This window comes from Pteropus medius, unplaced genomic scaffold (assembly GCF_902729225.1).
Source record: "Pteropus medius unplaced genomic scaffold, Ma_sr-lr_union100, whole genome shotgun sequence".
NCBI classification, from domain to species: domain Eukaryota; kingdom Metazoa; phylum Chordata; class Mammalia; order Chiroptera; family Pteropodidae; genus Pteropus; species Pteropus medius.
This window is the reverse complement of record NW_024351729.1, coordinates 9240794-9260090: the sequence shown is the minus strand read 5'-3', so window position 1 is coordinate 9260090 and position 19297 is coordinate 9240794. Positions and strand designations below refer to the sequence as shown.

The 19297-nt window shown below is 40.1% G+C and overlaps 1 protein-coding gene across 1 annotated transcript in view; it reads right to left on the bottom strand.

The window, feature by feature from the left end:
* Nucleotides 1-2774: 2774 nt before the first annotated feature.
* SPATS2L (spermatogenesis associated serine rich 2 like) overlaps nucleotides 2775-19297 on the bottom strand; it is a 143937-nt gene continuing 127414 nt past the window's right edge. The window contains exons 8-12 of the mRNA XM_039844911.1: nucleotides 15994-16183; nucleotides 10550-10659; nucleotides 7954-8056; nucleotides 5061-5284; nucleotides 2775-3669 (exon numbers count right to left, since the gene is read on the bottom strand). Coding sequence (XP_039700845.1) covers nucleotides 3274-3669; nucleotides 5061-5284; nucleotides 7954-8056; nucleotides 10550-10659; nucleotides 15994-16183 — 1023 coding nt within the window. The 3' untranslated portion in view covers nucleotides 2775-3273. The remainder of the gene's footprint in view (nucleotides 3670-5060; nucleotides 5285-7953; nucleotides 8057-10549; nucleotides 10660-15993; nucleotides 16184-19297) is intronic.

Here is a 19297-nt window from a genome sequence, read left to right as displayed (position 1 = left end):
ACTTTCGGGGAAATTCTGGAGCAATGTATTAGTCAATTAAATTATTATTATTATTATTATTTATTATCTTTGGCTATGTTATAGTTTGCTTAGGAAATTTGGGAGTAAGTCACCGGGTCTCTCTCTTTCGCTTCATTTTTTGGTAACTGGGAGTAGTCTGGAATCCTAGCCCAGCTGAGCCTGAATTTTAGGTATGGCCTCTGAAGCAAGTGTGGTAAAAAAAGGTGCCATTACATATTTCATGGATGCTGTCACTAGACTGTCTGCTGAGAAATTAAAATCTTACCATTGCTAGATAGAAGAGGGCACTCTAAACAAGCAGCATAGGATGCAGTAATATAGAAAGGCAGGGAGGGATGTAGGGAAGGAAGAAACTCTTAGTCAAAGGTGGGGTTGAATTCAGGCATCTCCCTGTCTAGTTGCTGTCTCCATTCCCCTTTCCTTCCAGTAGTCCTAGGAAAAGAACTGTCCAGACCCTGGATTCCCTCTTCTCATGGTTAAATTAAGACTGAGGCTCAAACCTAAGCTTTCAGAATCAGAATTCTCAAAAATCTTTGGCAAAAATCTGTAGGTCACTTTTGATCTGGCAGCTTTTCCCATTGACCTCATTTGATGTTGCTTCCCAAACAATGTTTAATTAGAATCTTTTTCCGATGCCAGCTAAATTGAACGGCTCATGAACCGAGCTTTAAATTGGATATGGTGCGTTTCTGGTTTCTTCCCCCAAATTCTGCTACTGCCTTTGTTGAAGCTGGATTTTGTACTGATTTGTGTTTAACTTTCTGAACCTTGCTGCATTCAGCCCCCCTAGGAGAGGCTCAACAGGACAGAGCTGGAATATGTGGAGATTCTCAAATGAAATGTAAATGCGGAATGTAATTGGGAATCCAACAGGGAGGTTTGAGTTTCACAAATGAGGTCTTGGTGGTACAACGTAGGTGCGTTTTGAAGTTATTCCATCTTCATACGGATTCATGGGGATTCATATGTTTTAATCTCTACTAGAGAAATGTTCAAGAGAGGTGAATCTATTCTGGCTATTGTGCATTATGTAGAAAGATTAGAGTTCTCATAGTCTGTGGATTTTTCTAAAAGAGTTTGAAACATTTTAAAAGAATGGCGGAATTCGACCCAGATCTGTAGGATCACACCAATGCTTTCACTAGAACCATGAATAGCACTTAGTAATGTAGTATTTCAATGGCTTGACATTGGCACCAAAATACTGAAATTACTGTTTTGAAATGCAAATTATTAATGCTCACATGCCCAGGGGCTACAAGAAAGGCAAAAATCTAGGAAAAAACAAAATCAGTTGTAAATACTTTTTAGCATTCTTTTTGTTTCTTTTTACTAAACTGGGAATATTTGCTATGTATTTAGGAATGTGTTTGAGCTTGAGAGCGAGGGAGTCAAGGCTGAGAGTGTTTGGGTCCAACCCTGACAAAAGCAGGTGCACTCCTGGCCTGGCAAACCCTTCTTTTCCTGTTGTAGGAATTATTTGACTCATCTTTAAAGATGTCACATGTAAATTGACATTTTCCAGTGGTGAGCCAAATCTTAATACACAAAACTTGTACAGAGTCCTTGTGTCTTGTAAAATGTAAATTCTGGGCCTCAGATGGAGTAAACGGAGATGGCAGTCCTGAATGTTTATCTTTCTTATTTGAACGAACAACTCTTCCTTCCTTCCTGGAATGTGACTTAACATTTAAAATTCCTCTTAAATCTCTGGGTACACCCAGAGACCTCGGAAAGCCCTCTACAGAGAGTGCAAACATCCTCCTGCATTTGGCAAAAGAATAAACGCATGCTCGAGTGGCAAGCAGGCTCAGCTGCTCAGGGCTGCTCTGTGGAAGAGAACCACTGAACCTCGGTTGCCAGAAAAAATGTTAGTGTCTCATCAAATTAGCATCTGCACTTGAAAGAGACCAACAAATCTGTAAGACACATGGAAGTTTGATGGGAAGAGTGTCCAAACTGAGCTGCCCTGCAGTCAAAGATATGGACTTGGGGCTAGTTGGGGTTTGGGCCTGCCAGTAACAACTCACTCTCTCTTCCTACGGTAGCAGTAGCCCTTCTCTGCACAGTGCCATGTGCCTCTGGGGAGCTGGCCACACCCCAGGTCCAGGGGTGGGCTGAGTAGTCTATCCTAATTAGCACATCTCATTTGCTGCTTCCTCCTTTACTTTGATGACTGGTTTAGGGACAAGCCTACCAGCCATCTGGGCCTTTGCTGAGATTCCTACAAAAGACACTCAGGCTTCATGTGGATGCTTCCTGGAGAGCTTCCTTTTCTCCTGGACAGAGAAGGAGGATGAAATTGAAACTTAGGAGCCAGGTGGCCATTTGCTATGCATTCTGCATATAATGTCAGCCTAAGGAGGATGGGAGAGCTGAGATAATCAAGAGAAAGCTCTGATTAAATTGGACCCAAGACATACTTTAATACTGAACTTTTCAGTCACTGAACCAATACATTTTTATTATTTAAGCTAGGCTGAGCTGAGGTTTATGTTGCTTGCAACCAAGGTTTCAAACTGCCAAATGGTAGCGAAGATGACTAGGGTGCATATCCATCTATATGTGTGTAATGTACTGGCAGGGGCCGTTGCGAGGCATTATTTTTTCTGAAAGGATAACTGTCCCAAGAGAAACAGTATTGTACAGAGCTCTCTCTGTGCCACAATCTCTAGTCTCTAAAGTTTCCTTGACGGTACTACACGGTACATTTAATAATAAAGTGGGCATCGATGAAAGAAACAAGCCAGATGTCAAATGCAGCATATTTTAATTTGTTTCAAATAAAGCAATATATGTATATATATTTTTTTCAGAAAAACACCAGATGTTAAATTCTACAAAAGCGCATGTGTCTTCAGCAGATCATGTTTGTCTGATCAATAAGATTTTGTTTTTTTCAACATTAACTCTCTAAAGACAATCAATGGACTGACATCACTGCTACAACATAGGTTGCTACTGAGCCTCTGATCTTTAGCCACGTGTTGATTTTCCTAACAGATGAGTAAATATTGTCTGGCTAAACTGCTGCAATGTCTTGATGAGAAAAAGCATCAACAGATCAAGCAAAGCCATGAAAGTTATGAAGCAAGCTAGAGCTGATTATTAGAATTAGTAAAAATGATTAAGAGAGAATGACACAACCATACAGGGTTTGTCTATTCTGATTGACTCTTTTGGCAGCAAATTGGGTCAGCACCTCGGGCAGGGAACCAAAACTTAGTGACAACTGCTTTTTTCTCTCCTCGCTCAGGCCACCAACGTCACGGCTGGGACCGAGAGAACCGCAGCATCTGTGGAAACTTCTATTCTTGTGGGACAGAGGTTACACTGTGAAACCCTAGCGACGTTACCCCGGAAAGGCCTGGCCTCCGAGTTGTCTGCGGCGTGCTGCCTTCGTCGGGGCTTTTCCGAATAGGCCGGGGCATCGGAGGTCTTTGTTCCCAAAGAAGCCTCTTGATTTTTGGGGCCTCCTTTGTTTTTGGGACGGAAGCCATTGTGTGGCTGTCTTCTGTGTTCATGGCGGTTGCTGCCCTTTGCCATCGGATCGGCTTCGTTGCCACTGCCCTGTGGCTTGGCAGACCCGTTTAGCCTATTGTTATGATACTGTGGATTAAATCTTCGTCTTTGGCTGGAAGATCCATTCTACCAAAAAAGGAAAAGAGAGATAGGTGTTAGATGCCAATAAACCACAGATGACATCAGTAGACATCAGGGAAATCAAATCGGTAAGCCACAGGCAAGCTCTTTAACACCCTCAGAAGATGACAAACATGCAAATGAGGTCAAGCTGATTAAACCCTCAGGCTTAAAAGAAGAGTGAACGATCTTGTAAATGGACCTCCAAGAAAATTACTGATGTTGAAAGGGAGGTCACAGAACTATAAGACAGACAATTCAAGAAGCAGGCCAAATAAAATCCATCAAGTATGCTTAAAATATAATAGAATAAAATGTAACACAGGAGCATAGCGGAAATGATTCTCTACTATCTAAAATCTGGGAGACATTCTGTATAGACTACATATATGAATTCTCTACACATAGAGAAAAAAGTAAAATTCTATTTGTAATTTTTCTTCCCTAAATCAGTTTTTCTATTGTATTTCAAAACAAATATGGTTCAGAAATATCACCTTGGGTAAACACAGGGATGAGGTGGATCTGAGTGGGATGTAGGGGTAACATGTATTTTCACAGAGGGAATTAGTTCTTTTTCTAAACATTTTGAGTTCTCAGCTAATGAATTTTGAAGCGTCATACTGAAAAAATCAGCCACTTTCAATAAAGTGGCAACTAAGAACATAAAAGGATGAGTAGAAGGGAAGCAGTGGGTTCGCCTTTCTAGTCCTGTACAAGGGAAAGATTTTTGAGCTCCAAGAGGTCAATTATATTATTGAGGTCAGTAATAACCAACATTTATTGAGTACTTACAGTGTGCCAGATAGCCAGTTATCACAATCATTCTTGTAGATAGTTGCTATTATTTGTTTTATTTTATAGATGAGGAAAGTAAATTTAAGGGACTTGTCCAAGGTCTACACTTAGAAAATGGTGGAGCCATTTCCACTTCACATACTGTCTCCTGACAAGATTCACAGGTAGGTCGTTACATGAACACAGACCTTTATTGAAAACCAAACTTCTATTATTAAAATATATAATTTTATGAGTTACAAATATATAAAATCTTAATTTGTGCACTGTGACTGGATGATATAGGTTTAGGGCAGACCCACCCCTAATAATTTAGGGCTCAGGGCAAGAGTACCAAGGCAGGGAAGTAGTCTAAACTGACCTCGAGAGCAGGCACCGAGCTCTTTGGGAATAGAGTTCTAGGATCTTGAATACTTGGAGCACTTTCCAGAAGGAAGAGTGCAGATTCTAGGTAGTTCTATCTCCTTCTGTAGGATCTCGTTCTGTAGGGAGGGCCAAGGCTGGGGTGGGGCCAGGAGGGGTTACTGTGAAGCAAAGGGCCCATAAACCCCCACAGGCAGGACAAGGAGCGCCTCCCGCCCCCCGCCCGAAATGCTTACCTGCTTGTTAGGTGGCATGGCCTGGTGGGAGCTGTCTGCAGTGCTGGGATGGTTGCTCACCATTTTGGGGTTTGCTGCTTTGCCCTCAGAGGAGGGCTTGTTGTGATTGGATAATTTTCGGGTAAAGTTACTCTGTTTTCCAGAGGCTGCTGCATGAGCGTTCAGCAGTGGCAGCAGGGAGCTGCAGGGAGTTCTTGAGGAATAGTTGTTCTTTGGATGTGTAACTGCAACAAGAAAGTGCTATGTGTTAAGGGTTGTGCCATGAACCTGGCTGCCTTGGTAACCCATTCCTGGGGAAACTGGCAGGAGCTTCATAAAAACATTAAGTCTCTCTCTCTTTTTTTTTTTTTTGAAAGATGTCATTTGAAAGGGCACTTTCGTGCTTGGAGACAACCAAATTTCTTCTGGGAGGATCACTGAACTGTGATTGTAGTATAAGCATTTAAGTTGGGAGATGTTTGTAGGAAAAAAGACATAGCTGAGCAACTTTTATAATATTCCTTAGGTCAAGAACCACCAAAGGAAATGGAATAATGAAATCTTGAAGGGCCCCCTCAGTCCTGTCCATGTGTGCACTCTGTGTCTTGTGAGATTCCTAGAACAGTTCAGTACTGCAGAGAGGCAGAAAGATGGGGAGCTACATGGATACTTGGCCCATCAAAACCAGGATGTTTTCAGAGTATGGGAATGAGGTGGTTGAGTGTCAGGAATTTTATCACCCTGAGTTGTGCAAATCCCCTGACCAGAGGGCCAGGCCTGGCAGCCCCAAAGATGCCCTAAAGCAGCCTGTTTTGTATTCCATTAGAGCTATATTACCTGGCTTTTTATCAAACTCATTTTCTACAGCCCCACTGCAGATCTGCACTAATTCCAATGCTAATGTCAGTGTAGGCTAACCAGACTGGTCTCTGCAGGGCTCAGGCAGGTCTGTTCAGTGTTTATTATCACTGCTCCCGCTGGTTTTGAAAGGGGCGGTTACTGAGGGGATGATTTCTATGTGATTTTGCTAAATTAGGGCTGGAGAGAATCAATTCAAGGATAAAGTCATGACTCCATCTCACAGGTCACCAGAATTTGACTGCCAGGCTGGAGAGCAAGACCTTTGAATCTTAAAATTGTCACCAATTTTTAAAAGCAATTTTCCCTGCCACCTGTGTTCGATCGGACTTAATCCTAGGGTTCTTCCAGAAGATTAGAAGTGAATCATGGGGATCAGAGAACATTAGAAATGGAAAGGAAAGGGATGGATCTCGAGTCCTTTCGTTTTACAGGTGAGTGTGATGGAACATTGAGGGTTGTGCAAACATCCCAGGGGATTTCAGGTTCATAGGGGTCATTACTCCCTACAGCTCAGAGGCCACACTGCTGGTTCAGTAGCTGCGGACTCTCAATGTGCTCTTAACAAAGCTGAGAAGGGCCTTTAGAGGACTGTTGCCGCCGGCATGTCAGGCTAACATGTGGACACTTGGAATTTGGTAACGGATGGTTCCTTCCTCTAGATGTCACTGGAAGCGCTCTGGAGGAAAGCACATGAGGCTGCACCACCCACCCCTCAGATTGGTGACAGAGTTGCCTGGCATCCTGGCCTCGCGCATCATCAGGCTGAGACAGGAACTAGGATGGACAGTTAAATTTCCCACCGTGAACCAGACTGGTAGCCTTTTACGAGATAGGGCAAAAGCTGGGGGTGGAGAATAGCTGATGGATAAAGATTTTTTTTTTCATACGGGAGGGAGCATATAGAAAAAAAGAAGATAATTGAAAAGAAATGCAGTGAGAAAGATAATTGGCAAAGATAGATGAACAGGGATGTTCACAGCAGTGTTATTTCAATGGTGAAAACTGGAAGCAACCTGAATGTCCACTGTCAGAAGATCGGTTACATACATTTTATTTAAATAAATTATGGATTAAATATATTGACGTGGAAAAATGTCAACCATGTATTGTGAATTAAAAGCAAATAACATTACTGTATGTGTGTAGCATAGTATAGCAAATTATAATACGTAGTATAATTATAAATGTAATATATTATTTACATGGTAGACTATATGTGCATAAAAAGTGTGAAGGGTGCACAAAAGTAATGCTGTGTTCTATTTAATATAGTTCTGTAACTTTTAGATCAAGCTGATATCTTTTATACCCAGAAAAAAAGCAATTTCCACTTTGAAAAAAAAGTGCAGCCAAATCTCAATTTTTCAGCTGACTATGAGGCGTGGATATCCCATGTCCTCACTAGTCCTTCTTTCCCTCCTTGTGGCCATCCTTAAAGCCACTTTAGCGCTCATTGCTGCCTCCCCTGGTGGGTGGGCTGCAGTAGGGAAAAAACGTACCAGCCAATTTTGTTGCACATTAGCCGCTCTAATTAAGGCTTAATAGTGAACAAGATGAAGCTAATGGCTGAAGTGAAATCTTTCATTATCTGCAGACTTCACTCAGCACAGAACGGAGGGAGAGGCCCAGGGCACCGCTGCGCGGCACACACACAACAGCTGGGCTCTTCACGACAGTAGCCGATTGTTCCCAGACTTATTAGGAAGACTCACTCTCAGAGTAACAGGTCTCTGTGGAGCCAGGGTATTTGATATGAGAGAGGCAGCTTATCTGGCAGTGCTTAGGAAAAGTTTGCAAAAGGTATAAACTAGTTGACCTGTTTTGTTGTGCTTAATAAATCCCAGGGCTTTACTGATGGGTAGTGGCATTTGAAGACTCTAAGTTCAAACTGTGACATTTCTAGTGACTTGTGTCATGACCTTAGATCGTTAAAGCGCTTCAGACCTCACATTAGCACCCCCGGGGGGCCGCACACCTGACATTTCCAACGTCAACTCCAAACAGCACCAGGCTTTACTCACACAGAATTATTTAGCAAGTATGCAAAACTCACTTTCTCCGCAGAGCATGATTTGGGCCTTGAGCTGTTCAATGTCACAGGAGAATCGGGCAGCTTTCCCGAGCTCTTCATCATATTTACGCTCGCTGACAAAGTGCTGGAGGAAAGAGAAGCAAGCCAGGAGTTCCACAGTGACAGAAATGACTGAGGCACACTGCAGATGCATTCACTCTGCCCTTCTGCTACCACGGATGGGGTTAACCAGGGAGGAATCATGCCAGCTCTGCCGCTGTGAGCATCCTCTGAATCAGGCTCGGCTCTGGCCTGCCTGGAGCATGACTGCCTTCTTGTTCTAGGAGTATGTGTGGGTCCTGTCTTTCCCCTGCCTGGGCTTGGACGAAACTGCGATACAGGCAAAATGTGTGTCTGCACTCATCTATTTAGTTTTTTAGCACCCCTTGCCCTCCTTCTAGCATTTCATGTCCTGTTTCACGGTTTTGAGTTGCATTTGGGCAGTCTTCCTAATTTGGCCAATGGTTTTGCTTAGCCATTACTCCTCAAGAGAAAACAAGTCATCCTTCCCTAGACATCTGTCTCTATTTTAATAAGGAACCAGGAAGTCCAAACAGCCTTTAGTAATTAGAAAACATTATCTTGAATGGTAGAAGTCCAAGTGCTATTAAAGGAAGAGGGAAGATTATTTTTCAATTCATTTAACATTAAGATCTGTGTGTAGACAGAGTGAGAAATACAGAAATAACTGTGATTCAGTCCCTCCTTGACTTTACCAGAGAGTTGACCACATGGTAAGGGAAACAGATACCACTAAATATAATATAGGGTAGAATGTGGTAGGTGCTTTAGGAATATAAAAGAGGAGGTAATTATTTCCTATGAGGAGAATGAGAAGTTATATAAGAGGAAGCATTTGAGCTGGAACATTAAAAAAGTTGTTGAACTCTTACCAGACATGGGCCAAATTCTTAACGGAAAATCTCATTTTCATCTGATCACAGTATGATGAAGTCAGTACTATTATTACCTCTATTTTACAGAGGGGGAATAGAGGTTCTAAGAACATAATTTATCCAAGGTTGCAGGGTCTGGACTATTTCACCCCAAAGTCTGTGCTTTAACTATTTTATGCTGAGTGGGATTTTGATAGGCAGAAATGAAACTTCGAAGATTTCAACAGACCAGGAAGGTTGCAACTTCATATCCTTCACTTGACATTGTAATAAGGGGGAGGCAGAAGTTGGAATATATATACTGCAGTCCAGTTGTGGATTTCATTCTGAGGGAAAGGGTAGGTCATATGGGAAGATCAGATCTGCTCTGAGGGTATGACTTTGGTCTTAGGGTGGATGACCAGGTTGGAAGGAGACAGTAGAGGCAGAAAGGCCAATTAGGAGGCCATGGCAATTGATTAGGTGACAGGCAACAAAGGCCGGAAGAGAAGAGAAGAAAGAAAAGACCTCTAGAGCTTGTAGGACGCTCAGGGAGGTGCTTATCTGCCTAACCAAAACGCAGGGGACTGAAAAGTCACTTGCCAGTTTCTATCATACCCAACCAGCTTATGTTCATATGAGCAGATAATCCTACTTATAAAGCCTGCAACGTGTCTGCAAAATACTCTAGTTCCCAAAAAGTGGGTCAGAAGCTAGAGTGCGTGTATATGAGTGCATGTGTTCAGTATACCGGGGAAAAAGAGGAGAATAAAGGGAAATTTATAAATCGTAAATTCCTATTTTGTTGTAGATACTTGTTTTTGCCATTCTGGTAACCCTTTCTCCTTATGATAACTGTACCACAGTGCAGTTTCAAAGATCCACAGTCTTGGTGGGTCTGTCAATCAAGACCAGTCTCGGCTAAATGGTAGATGTGACCCAAGTGGAGGCCAGTCAGAATCTCTCTTTGGGATTTGAATCAAGTGGGGCAGCACAAAGGCCGATGACATCTGGAGGTCACTCACTCTGCTGGTGCCCTGATGAGTGTCTGGTAATTACTGCTGCCTACGTTACCCGGTGACTGCCCAGGTTTCTGCCTCATCGTCCAGAGTCTGCGGATCACACTCTGCTTTGGTAAGCTACACTCAATAGTCTTTCAAATTCCCCTTGTTCTTGAGGTTAGCCAGGGTCAGTTTCTGTTGCTTGCAACTGAAGAAATCTAATAAATACATACTTGTGGGTGATACTCTTAATAAAAGGGCAACAAAGCTAGACCAGGATGATATAGGAAAAAAAGTCTCCACGTATTGTGTATACTTTAGAATCCTTACTGTTATACTAAGTTCATATTTAGTGTATGTTCATATGTGTGTTTATATACATACACATAAATTACACATGGTGAAAATAATATCCCCCATCCCAGCTATAATTCATGGTTGAATACATTTTATGTAGGTCAATCTCCACTGACTAAGAAAATAGCTTGTATCTCTCCTCTGAATTAATATATCCCTTCAAAGCATAGTATACTTAAATATAGTGATTAGATGGCTCTTCATCCTTCTGTTCTCCATTTCGACCTTGTGAAAGAGAGCTGGGTGTATGGTATTAGATCCTTAGCGAGCAGTATTCTATGGGTGCAACACAATCACAATGGGAATCAGGTCTCTGGGTTCAGGCTGTGATATTTTAGAACTGACCTTAATTTCTGCCCTGAGTTCGGCCAGTTGCATCTCTGCCATCTGACTGGCTAGATCAGTAAGTCTCTTTAGTTCTTCTGCTTTCTTCTGACGAGCAGTCAAGATTTCCACTGCCGAATAAGAAGGAATAATACATTAGGGCCAGAGATTTAAACATATTAAATGGCCTAATTTCTTGGAACCAGTTCTCCCTCCACAGACTGATTGCTTTATTGGACCATGACTATGTTTTCTGAGTTGGTCACTGAGGTGGGTTTGCTATTGGTGCTCATTACCAACCATCCATTTTTGCATGTCCTTACCCAACCAATCCCCAAACCGAACATGATCCTTCTGATTCACTGTACACCCACAATCTTCTTCATTTTCCTCACTGGCATCTGATCTCATTTACTTAATTTGGACTTTTAAGATTGTGCATCACTCAGAACGGCTATCTCTAAAAAACAAGACACTAATTAAAATCCTATCTGCATGCTATCGCAAAGGCAGGCAGTCCATTAAGCAAAAAAACCCATTCTTCTACGTGCTGTACTATTCAATTCTAACAGCGCCAGACCTTTCAAACTTTAACACACACTCATTTAGGGAATAGCTGTGTTACTGAAATATGACAAAAAGGTTTTACTTCATTAGCTTTTTGTGTGCTAAAAAATGCCTCTTCTTTTGATACTGTGCGGATATGTTTCCATTTTGCAATGAGAGAGAAGTTCCAGACCAGAGTATCCATTGTCCTGTTATAAGTATCCCCAATGGAAAACTTCGAGGGTGAGTCAAAGCCCCTTTGAACTGTACTCGTGTGCACCTTTAGCATCTGCACATGCAGAGAAGCCACCGGGAGGTCTCTGGCACCGCATTTCACACATCTGTCAGATGAACTAAAGGTTTAAGTAGATGTAGTAGCTCACAAGTTAATTTGTGTGTGTGTGTATGTTTCCCCAAAGACCATGGAGTTCAAAAGCAATGAATACAAAGCCATCAGGTGAGATTTAAATATGAAGTCTGATCTTTCAATAGACAGACTTGTAGCTCTCTAATTCAAGCCGTATATAAAGTGCCTTCATTTCTTTTGGACAAGTATTTTGAGTTATAAGAGAAGTTCATCTAACTAAGATGATGTGCACTTTGAATTCACATTCCAATCCTGGCTGAACAAAGGCCAACTGCTTCATTAGACCTGATTCACAGCATTCATGCAGAGCCAGCGTGATTTCTCACTGTAAGAGTTTTTAGTTTATGAATGTCAAAAACAGTTACCTTAAAAATCTCAGAAGTTCAGAAGCAATCAAAAGTTAAGAGGTCCTGCAAACCCTAAACCATTCTTCAGACAGACTGAGAAACATTACCTTTTATGCTGACATCAACGTTGAGATGTCAATAAAATAAGTAATGTATAACTCATAAAGCATTATCGTCTACCAAACTACTCTAATCATGCTTTGATTATTTATTGGGACTTCCCGTGCCTCCCGCTTTCAATACCATGTAGCTGGGCAGAGGCTGATGCGTGCCTGGCAGTCTTTCGGAGTAAAGAAGAGCTAGTGAAAAACTTGTCCCAATGATGGAAGTGAAAGAAATTTTCATCTGAACATAGACGATGTATTAATGAATGATGTCCAAGGTTATACGTTCAGACCAGAGGTCACAAAAAAGTGGTCTACTATCACTTTTGGTTACACAGTACATATGTATGTTTTGTTTGGTCCACACATTATGGGTTAATTTTTCATATAAACTACCCACATTTGAAAATTAGGAGGTTCCATTTGAAAGCCGAATTTTTGGCTTTTCTTAAAATATTGGAATTTCCGGCCATAGTTGACCAGCATTCCCATGTGCCAAAAACTGGCTAGAGCCAAGGACTCGCTGCCCTTTTTAGATGGAGCATGGCGCTCAGTGTGCCTCGGTCTCTACCTGCCCTGGTTGGCTGATTAATGTTACCTGCCTGGCCCTTGTAGGCACCTTAAGTCTTAGCAGAGATTGCAAGTAGTTACTTGTGTCCACAACTCCAAGGGTCTGGTACACAGTGGGTGCCCAATATGTTTGCTGAACGAATGACTGACTGAATGAATCGACCCATTACTTAAAAGGAATATGCAGTGACGGACAGAAATTCCTTTTCTATAGGGGCTACTTAAGAATGTCTAAGACTCATGCCTTTGCTTATTTATTTGTGTGCCACCCATGGATAGGACTCACGTCTGAAGAATGAGAAAATGATTCTTGAGTAAGAAGATGAAACGAAGTACTTCTTGCAAAGATTAAAAAACAATTCTGAAGGCCCAGACTTGACAAATAGCTAAGTAAAGGGGTCAGCAGACTCCTAGTGACGACGCAGTTAAACAGAGCAGACTTCTTTTAATGAATCATTTGTGGGACTGGAGACAATTAGGGGCAATTGTTCTTTTTGATTAAGTAGAACTTGAGCATTCACACCAAACAAAAGATTTTTTAGAAATAGATATAAGTGGGCCCTAAAATAGGAATGCAGGTGCAAGATCACCAATAAATTCTGAGTTTACATCCATGCGAATGTGCATGGAAATGAATACTTTGCATCAGCAAGTGTTGGATGAGTTTTACATATAGTCTCATTAACATTTCAAAGCCTTTCATTATAAAAAAGCCTTAAAACTTGAGATCTAAAGCCAATATTCTTTGGGGGAGGAGCAACGTTTTCACCTCAAAAATATCAATCACAGAAATAAAAGCAAAAACAAAACCGAATTAAATCCTAAGATTCGCTGATCCTAAAATTTAAAATAGAATAACGAATATGTTTTGAAAACACCATCCCTCCTTAAATCTGTAGAGGGAGACAGTTCCATACAGCTTTAGATTTTCACTGCATTCAGGATTTGATTAGTATTATTAAGGTACTTTTATAAACAGTATCCGGTATGCTGAGATCCATTTTCTCAACTTCAAGTTTTTGGAACACATTGGAAGCTTGCTCTTATTGCTTGAACCATGGAAGATTTTAGAGCTTCTCAAATAATACTCCTTTAGCAGAGGGTGTACTTGAAATCCTGGTGGCGGCAGAAGCTGGGGTAGAAGTAGTTCTTCAAGCACAAAGATTCTTTGAAATCCTTTTTATTCCTTAAAAATTCTTGTGATTTTGCTTTTTACTTTTGTAATATATCTGCGTTCCTATTAATATAATGTTTTCTTCCCAGATCTCTTGTAAATTTGACCTGCCAAGATCATGCCTATGGAGCCTGAAATTCCCTGAGTACACAGGCAAAGTGAGAGTACAGCACTTCAATGAGCTTAGTTTCTACATCTGTAAAATGCAATAATCATACACATCTTTAGGGTTATTGTGAAACTAAATGAAATAACCTATGTGAAGTGTTTAATACATTCAAAAATGCTAACTATTAATATTATTAATAAATAACTTAATATTAGTAACATATTCATCTAGAGTATATACTGCCTCTTTTTGTAATTACATTAGTGTTCCCTAATATTGGATCCCACAGCCTACAGATTATGAATTAATTACAACAGTTTGTTTAACAAATATTATGAAGTATCTACAGTCTTCTCAGTGTTGTGTTAGGTGCAATGAGGGATATAGGAGCTTATGTTATGATTGCGGAAATATGGTTTATATCATGTGCAGGAAATGGAAAATACTCATGAGACCATAGATAAGCTCAAGATGGTAGTTGTAAAGACAGTTCAGTACTTCGTGGGGAGAAATTCAATGGTTCCTTCTGTCTGTGGAGAAGACATATAGTTGACACAGGCATGTTACTGAGAGGTGCTGCATAACCCCTCTGATCTCCATTTTCTGACTGTCATCTGAGGGAGTTGCATTAACCTCTTTACTAATTACAGCTTATCCCTTTTGCACACTTACTGTATCATGCACTGTGCTAAAGGTCTGACGTGTATTTTCTCATTTTATCTTTACAGTAACTATTGGATACAGCCACAATCTTTTTCCCTCTTTTCTGATATGCAACCACAGACATTGAGGAGTTAACAAAATATTTCAAGGTCGCACAGCCAGTAAATGGGTAGAATTTGAATCTGAATTCAGTCTGCCTGCCTCCAATGCATGTGAACTGGCTTCCCAGGAAATCTGGGCAGTTCTACAACCAGGAGCTGCAGCATCAATTACTGAAGTCAGGCAAACCCTGATTTCAGGCTAGCAGTTTCGGCTGGCCTGAAATCTCCAGTGCAGGTTCCATAGGTTGCTTTTCTCTGTTTATCCCAGTCACTAACAGTGTTTAGCACATCAGGAAGCAAGCAATAAATGTTTCTTTGATTGCATTAGTTGTAAAAAAACGGAGATGCTCTCCAGAGATGCTCCAAATTCCAACGGTCTTGGCACCTAATATTGTCCCAAGAAGAAAGGATGAGCATGTGAAATCTGAGGTCTTTTGTTAACCTCTTAAAAAGTGATGTGCTAGTAACTTTCTATTTTGGTGCTAGAGAAACGTTTGTGTCTCTGTTGGCTCTTAGTGTTTTTATCAATAGGACATGAAACTGAAAAAATAAGCTTCACCTGAGAAACAGAAAAAATTCTGTCATGTGGGAGTCTGCTTTCACTAATGAAACCAATAAATTTCATAAGGATAAAACAATTTCACAATCAAAGGGATTGTGTAACAACCTAAATATTTCACAGCTTACCCCCTGGATCACATTTATTTTATTTAATAAAACCTGCTCTATTTTAGATTCTAAAATTTTGTTTAAAATTATTTAGAAAAATTGTGTAATGAAAATAATAGCTATTTTCCATAAAGAGACTACTAAATTATGGCTAACAGCCCGGCAAAGAAAACATAAAAGGACTAAAGAAGCTGGTCTGATCATTTATTCTGGTAAAAAGAAAGACAGTGCAGTCAAAGGTAAAGGATTTCAGCTGAACTGCTTGAAAAAAAAATATCAGACATATTAAATTCATAAATGTTATTCAAAATGTTAAGAGAAATTTAAGTACATTTCAAATGGGACTAATTTTTTAAGAGAATTTATTGGGTTGAACTGGAGTTAGCTGAACCTAAAAAGACCAAGTGAAAAGGAATGTCTAAGTAGTATAACAAGATTTGGAAGCTGTGAAGGCTCAAAAGTTATGTTTCAAATGTAATACTAAATTCAATGTCATTTTAAACCCCACTAACTGTAAGTAGTTCTTAATGTGCACAAAAGTCTCTCTGGACTTCAAATAACTCAACTGGTACCTATTATTTGCTGAGTGCCTCTTCTGCCCTGTGCTCAGTTGGTGCTAATATTCTATCCTTTTGCCACATGAGGTTACTGAGGTTTCCAGAGGGGAAGTAACTTGCCTACGGTTACAGACCTCATGAGCCAGGATTTCAGTGTTAATTTTAGGACCCCACTCAGAATCCATATCACCGTCCGTCTGGCCTACAGATTGCTTTTGATTGGGAGGCTCCAAATCAAACAACCAGGTGTCTACTTACTGGCTTCTTCTTTAACTTTGTCCATTTCTGCCATTAATGAAACTTCTTTGTCAATGATGCTGGGGGAAAAAAAAAAACAAAACAAAAGCAAAGAATGCTTAATCAAAGACAAATTTTTAATAAGCACTGGAAGTACAAGAAAGATTATTTTCATTAAACAAAATACGAAATTACCATAAATATTTCTGTGCTACAATGCCAGCAGCACACTGCTTTTCCAAAACTGAGGCAACGTGGAAGGGATGCTCCCAAGCATTACATAGTGACATCTGCTGATTAAATCATTGTCAGCAAATCTAAAAAAAAAAGTCTTTTCAGACTTTCAGAATTGCACTGTTTTGAATTTAAATTTGGGATTATTTTTGCCCTATGAATTTCAAAGTTCCAAAACAATGTAAGAAATATTTGAAAAGCTGGCACTAGGTTATAAGGCCTGTAGTTCTCAAAAGTCTCTATGCTTCACTCGCCCACATTTTGAGCTGGAAGGAGGAAAGAGGGCTTGAGTTTGATGCAGATGGTCCTGGGATCAACTTTGAGAAATAAAGTTTGAGTCGATCCATCCACATGCTCTATACTATGAGTCTACAGCTTCTCATTCTCCCAAATAAACATTCCAAGCATCTTCTAATTAACTTTTTCTATTATATTTATGTTTTGGTTAGTTTTCTGAAAAGGTATTACCTGCATAAAGTAATTATCTCTCTGAAAGTTCTATTCATTCCCATCCTGACTCCGAGGTCCCCTCCCAGAAGCAACACATTATCAGCAATCCTTAATATACTCTTTCACAGATTTTAATGTCTATATCAGCATAGATGTCAGATTTCCTTTTTTTTTTTTTTACTTTTGCTTCAACCATAAATATTTCAATATATATCTAAAAGATGAGGACTTTGGGGGACTATAACTATAGTTTTACTTTAATATCTAAAATCTTATCAATAATTTAATGTTAACAGATATCTACTCAATATTCCAATTTCCCCCACTGTCCGATGCATTTTTTTAAAAACAGTTTGTTTAAACCAGGATCTAAAGAAGGCCTGTTTGCTGCAGTTGGTTGATTGTCTCTTAAATCTGTTTTAATCTATTGGTTCTCTCCCATCTCTCTTTTGTAATCACTTGTTGAAGAAACCAGGTCTGAGTTTTGCTGACTGCATCTCCATGGTATTATATAACTCATTCTTTTTACTTCCTATAAATTTGTTATGAGATATAAAAATTTGATTAGATTCAGATCTGTTTTTTATTTCAGGAGGAACACATATGTTATATAGTTCTATCAGCAGACACACAATGATACAACACACTTATAAATATTCTTCCTGTAAAGAATCAAATCTGAATATATTTGAATTTCTACATCTCATAACAAATTTATAGGAAATACAAAGGACATCTCTATTTTTGATATTAGCAGCCACTGATGATCATCTCCTAGATCAATAGGGTTTAAAATATGGGGGTATTCAAATTCTATCACTCCTTCATTTATTTACTGGACATCTTCCATAAAGAGAAACCTTTCCTTATAAACTATCTGGGTTATTATGCAGTACAGTTTGTATACATAAGGCAGGATAAGTGTTTGGTTCTCTCTTTTTATTTATCAGGTTTCAAAATGATAGCTGGTTCCTTAGTATCCTCTAAAAGTAACCAATGGGATTTTTTCACTTGTTTGTACAGTTCAATTACGAACTCATATTTAATGCACTTAAATACACTGTAGTTATTATCCTTATTACTACTCAGACTGTTCCATCAGATGTACTATTTTTTTCCTCCATTAGATGTACTGTTAAAATTTAAAATTTAAATTCATTTCTTAAAAGGACTATTTTATATTTTTGTCAAGGTAAGAATTGGTTCCTGGGATATATCGATAGGAGTTTTGGGACTCCTGAACCAGATGATGTAACCTAAATACTTGAAGTATAAGGACTGTGTACTGAGGAGCTCAGCTCTTTCCAACCAGGAAATCCTAATGGAAAGAACTGATGTGTTCAGTGAAAGTCAAATTTTCCAGAACTGGGCTTTAAGCCAAATCCATCAAGCTTACACGTCAGTTATCCCTATGACACATGTGGCTTAAGGTCACTGGATATGATCACTTTGGTGTAACCAGCATATCAGGTTACCTGTACCTTATTTATTGACATTAGATAGGTATGATGTCAATGTGTTTTAATATAGGAAATACATGATACAGAGAAGGTGGTGAGAAGGAAGTCTTTATCCCATCTCTGTTCCAACCTAGGTTACTTTCTCTCCCTTAAGTTATTCACTGTTAGCAGCTTCTTGCATTTCTATCCAGAGATCATCTATTCATAAACCAGCATATATTTGTTAATTATATAAAATTTGGGTTAGGCCAATAGGCTCGTGTCCCTGTGATTAGGAGGTATATTCGGCTTTGTCAAATTCACAAATGCAGCCACAATAGAGGCCAAGTGATTTTTGTTTTTGTTTTTAACAATCCTCTGAGAGGGGCAGTTCTATGCTAGTTTAGGAAAACAAGGCTAATGGATAAGCTGTTGAAGATATAAGGTTAGAACCTAGAGATATGGGTCAGGAGCCCAAATTACAACAGTATGGGTAAGCTACACTGCCTGAAAAAATGTTTCAAATTTTTATCCACTATAGAAAGAGGGGAGAAAAGAGAGGAGTCAACAAGGAGGCTGGGAGCGGTGCTGGGTGAACATCCTGGGAGAAATCACCCCCAGTGGTGCGGAGGGTGGGCAAAAGCACTGCCAGGAGCCAGAAGGCCTCACATGTTAATGTAAGGTGTACGCTGCCTGGTGTGATTGGTGTGAATGTATGCAGGCGCACACACAGACACTGAGGAAGCGGTTAGGTCTTTCGTCAATGCAAGGCTGAACAGATGGGAGGAGGCAACGGCCTGAAGGCAGAGCGAGTGAGAGACTGGTAAGTCCTACCCCAACCCCAGAACTGGCACGAATCTGAGAGTGTGCTTTCAACTTCCACAGGACATGGAACAGGGGTCCAGGACAACTTCTTAAGTGGCTGGGAGGCTCCAGCTACTTATGAGTTACAGGTCACGAGAGATTTCAGGCTAAGTTGTGCTCTACCCTGTTCCTAGTGGTGTGAAACAGGGTTCCACGGGTTTGGGACAGCTGTCCAGGCATATGCCACAGAAAGAACGAGAAATAGGAGGAAACTGACAAAATATTCATGCATTGGACAAATATTTGCTGAATGCCTGCCATGTGCCAGGCAAAGATAAGGGTGCTGGGAATACAGCTGTAGTTTAAAAAAATTCATACCATCCTTGGGGATCCTCATT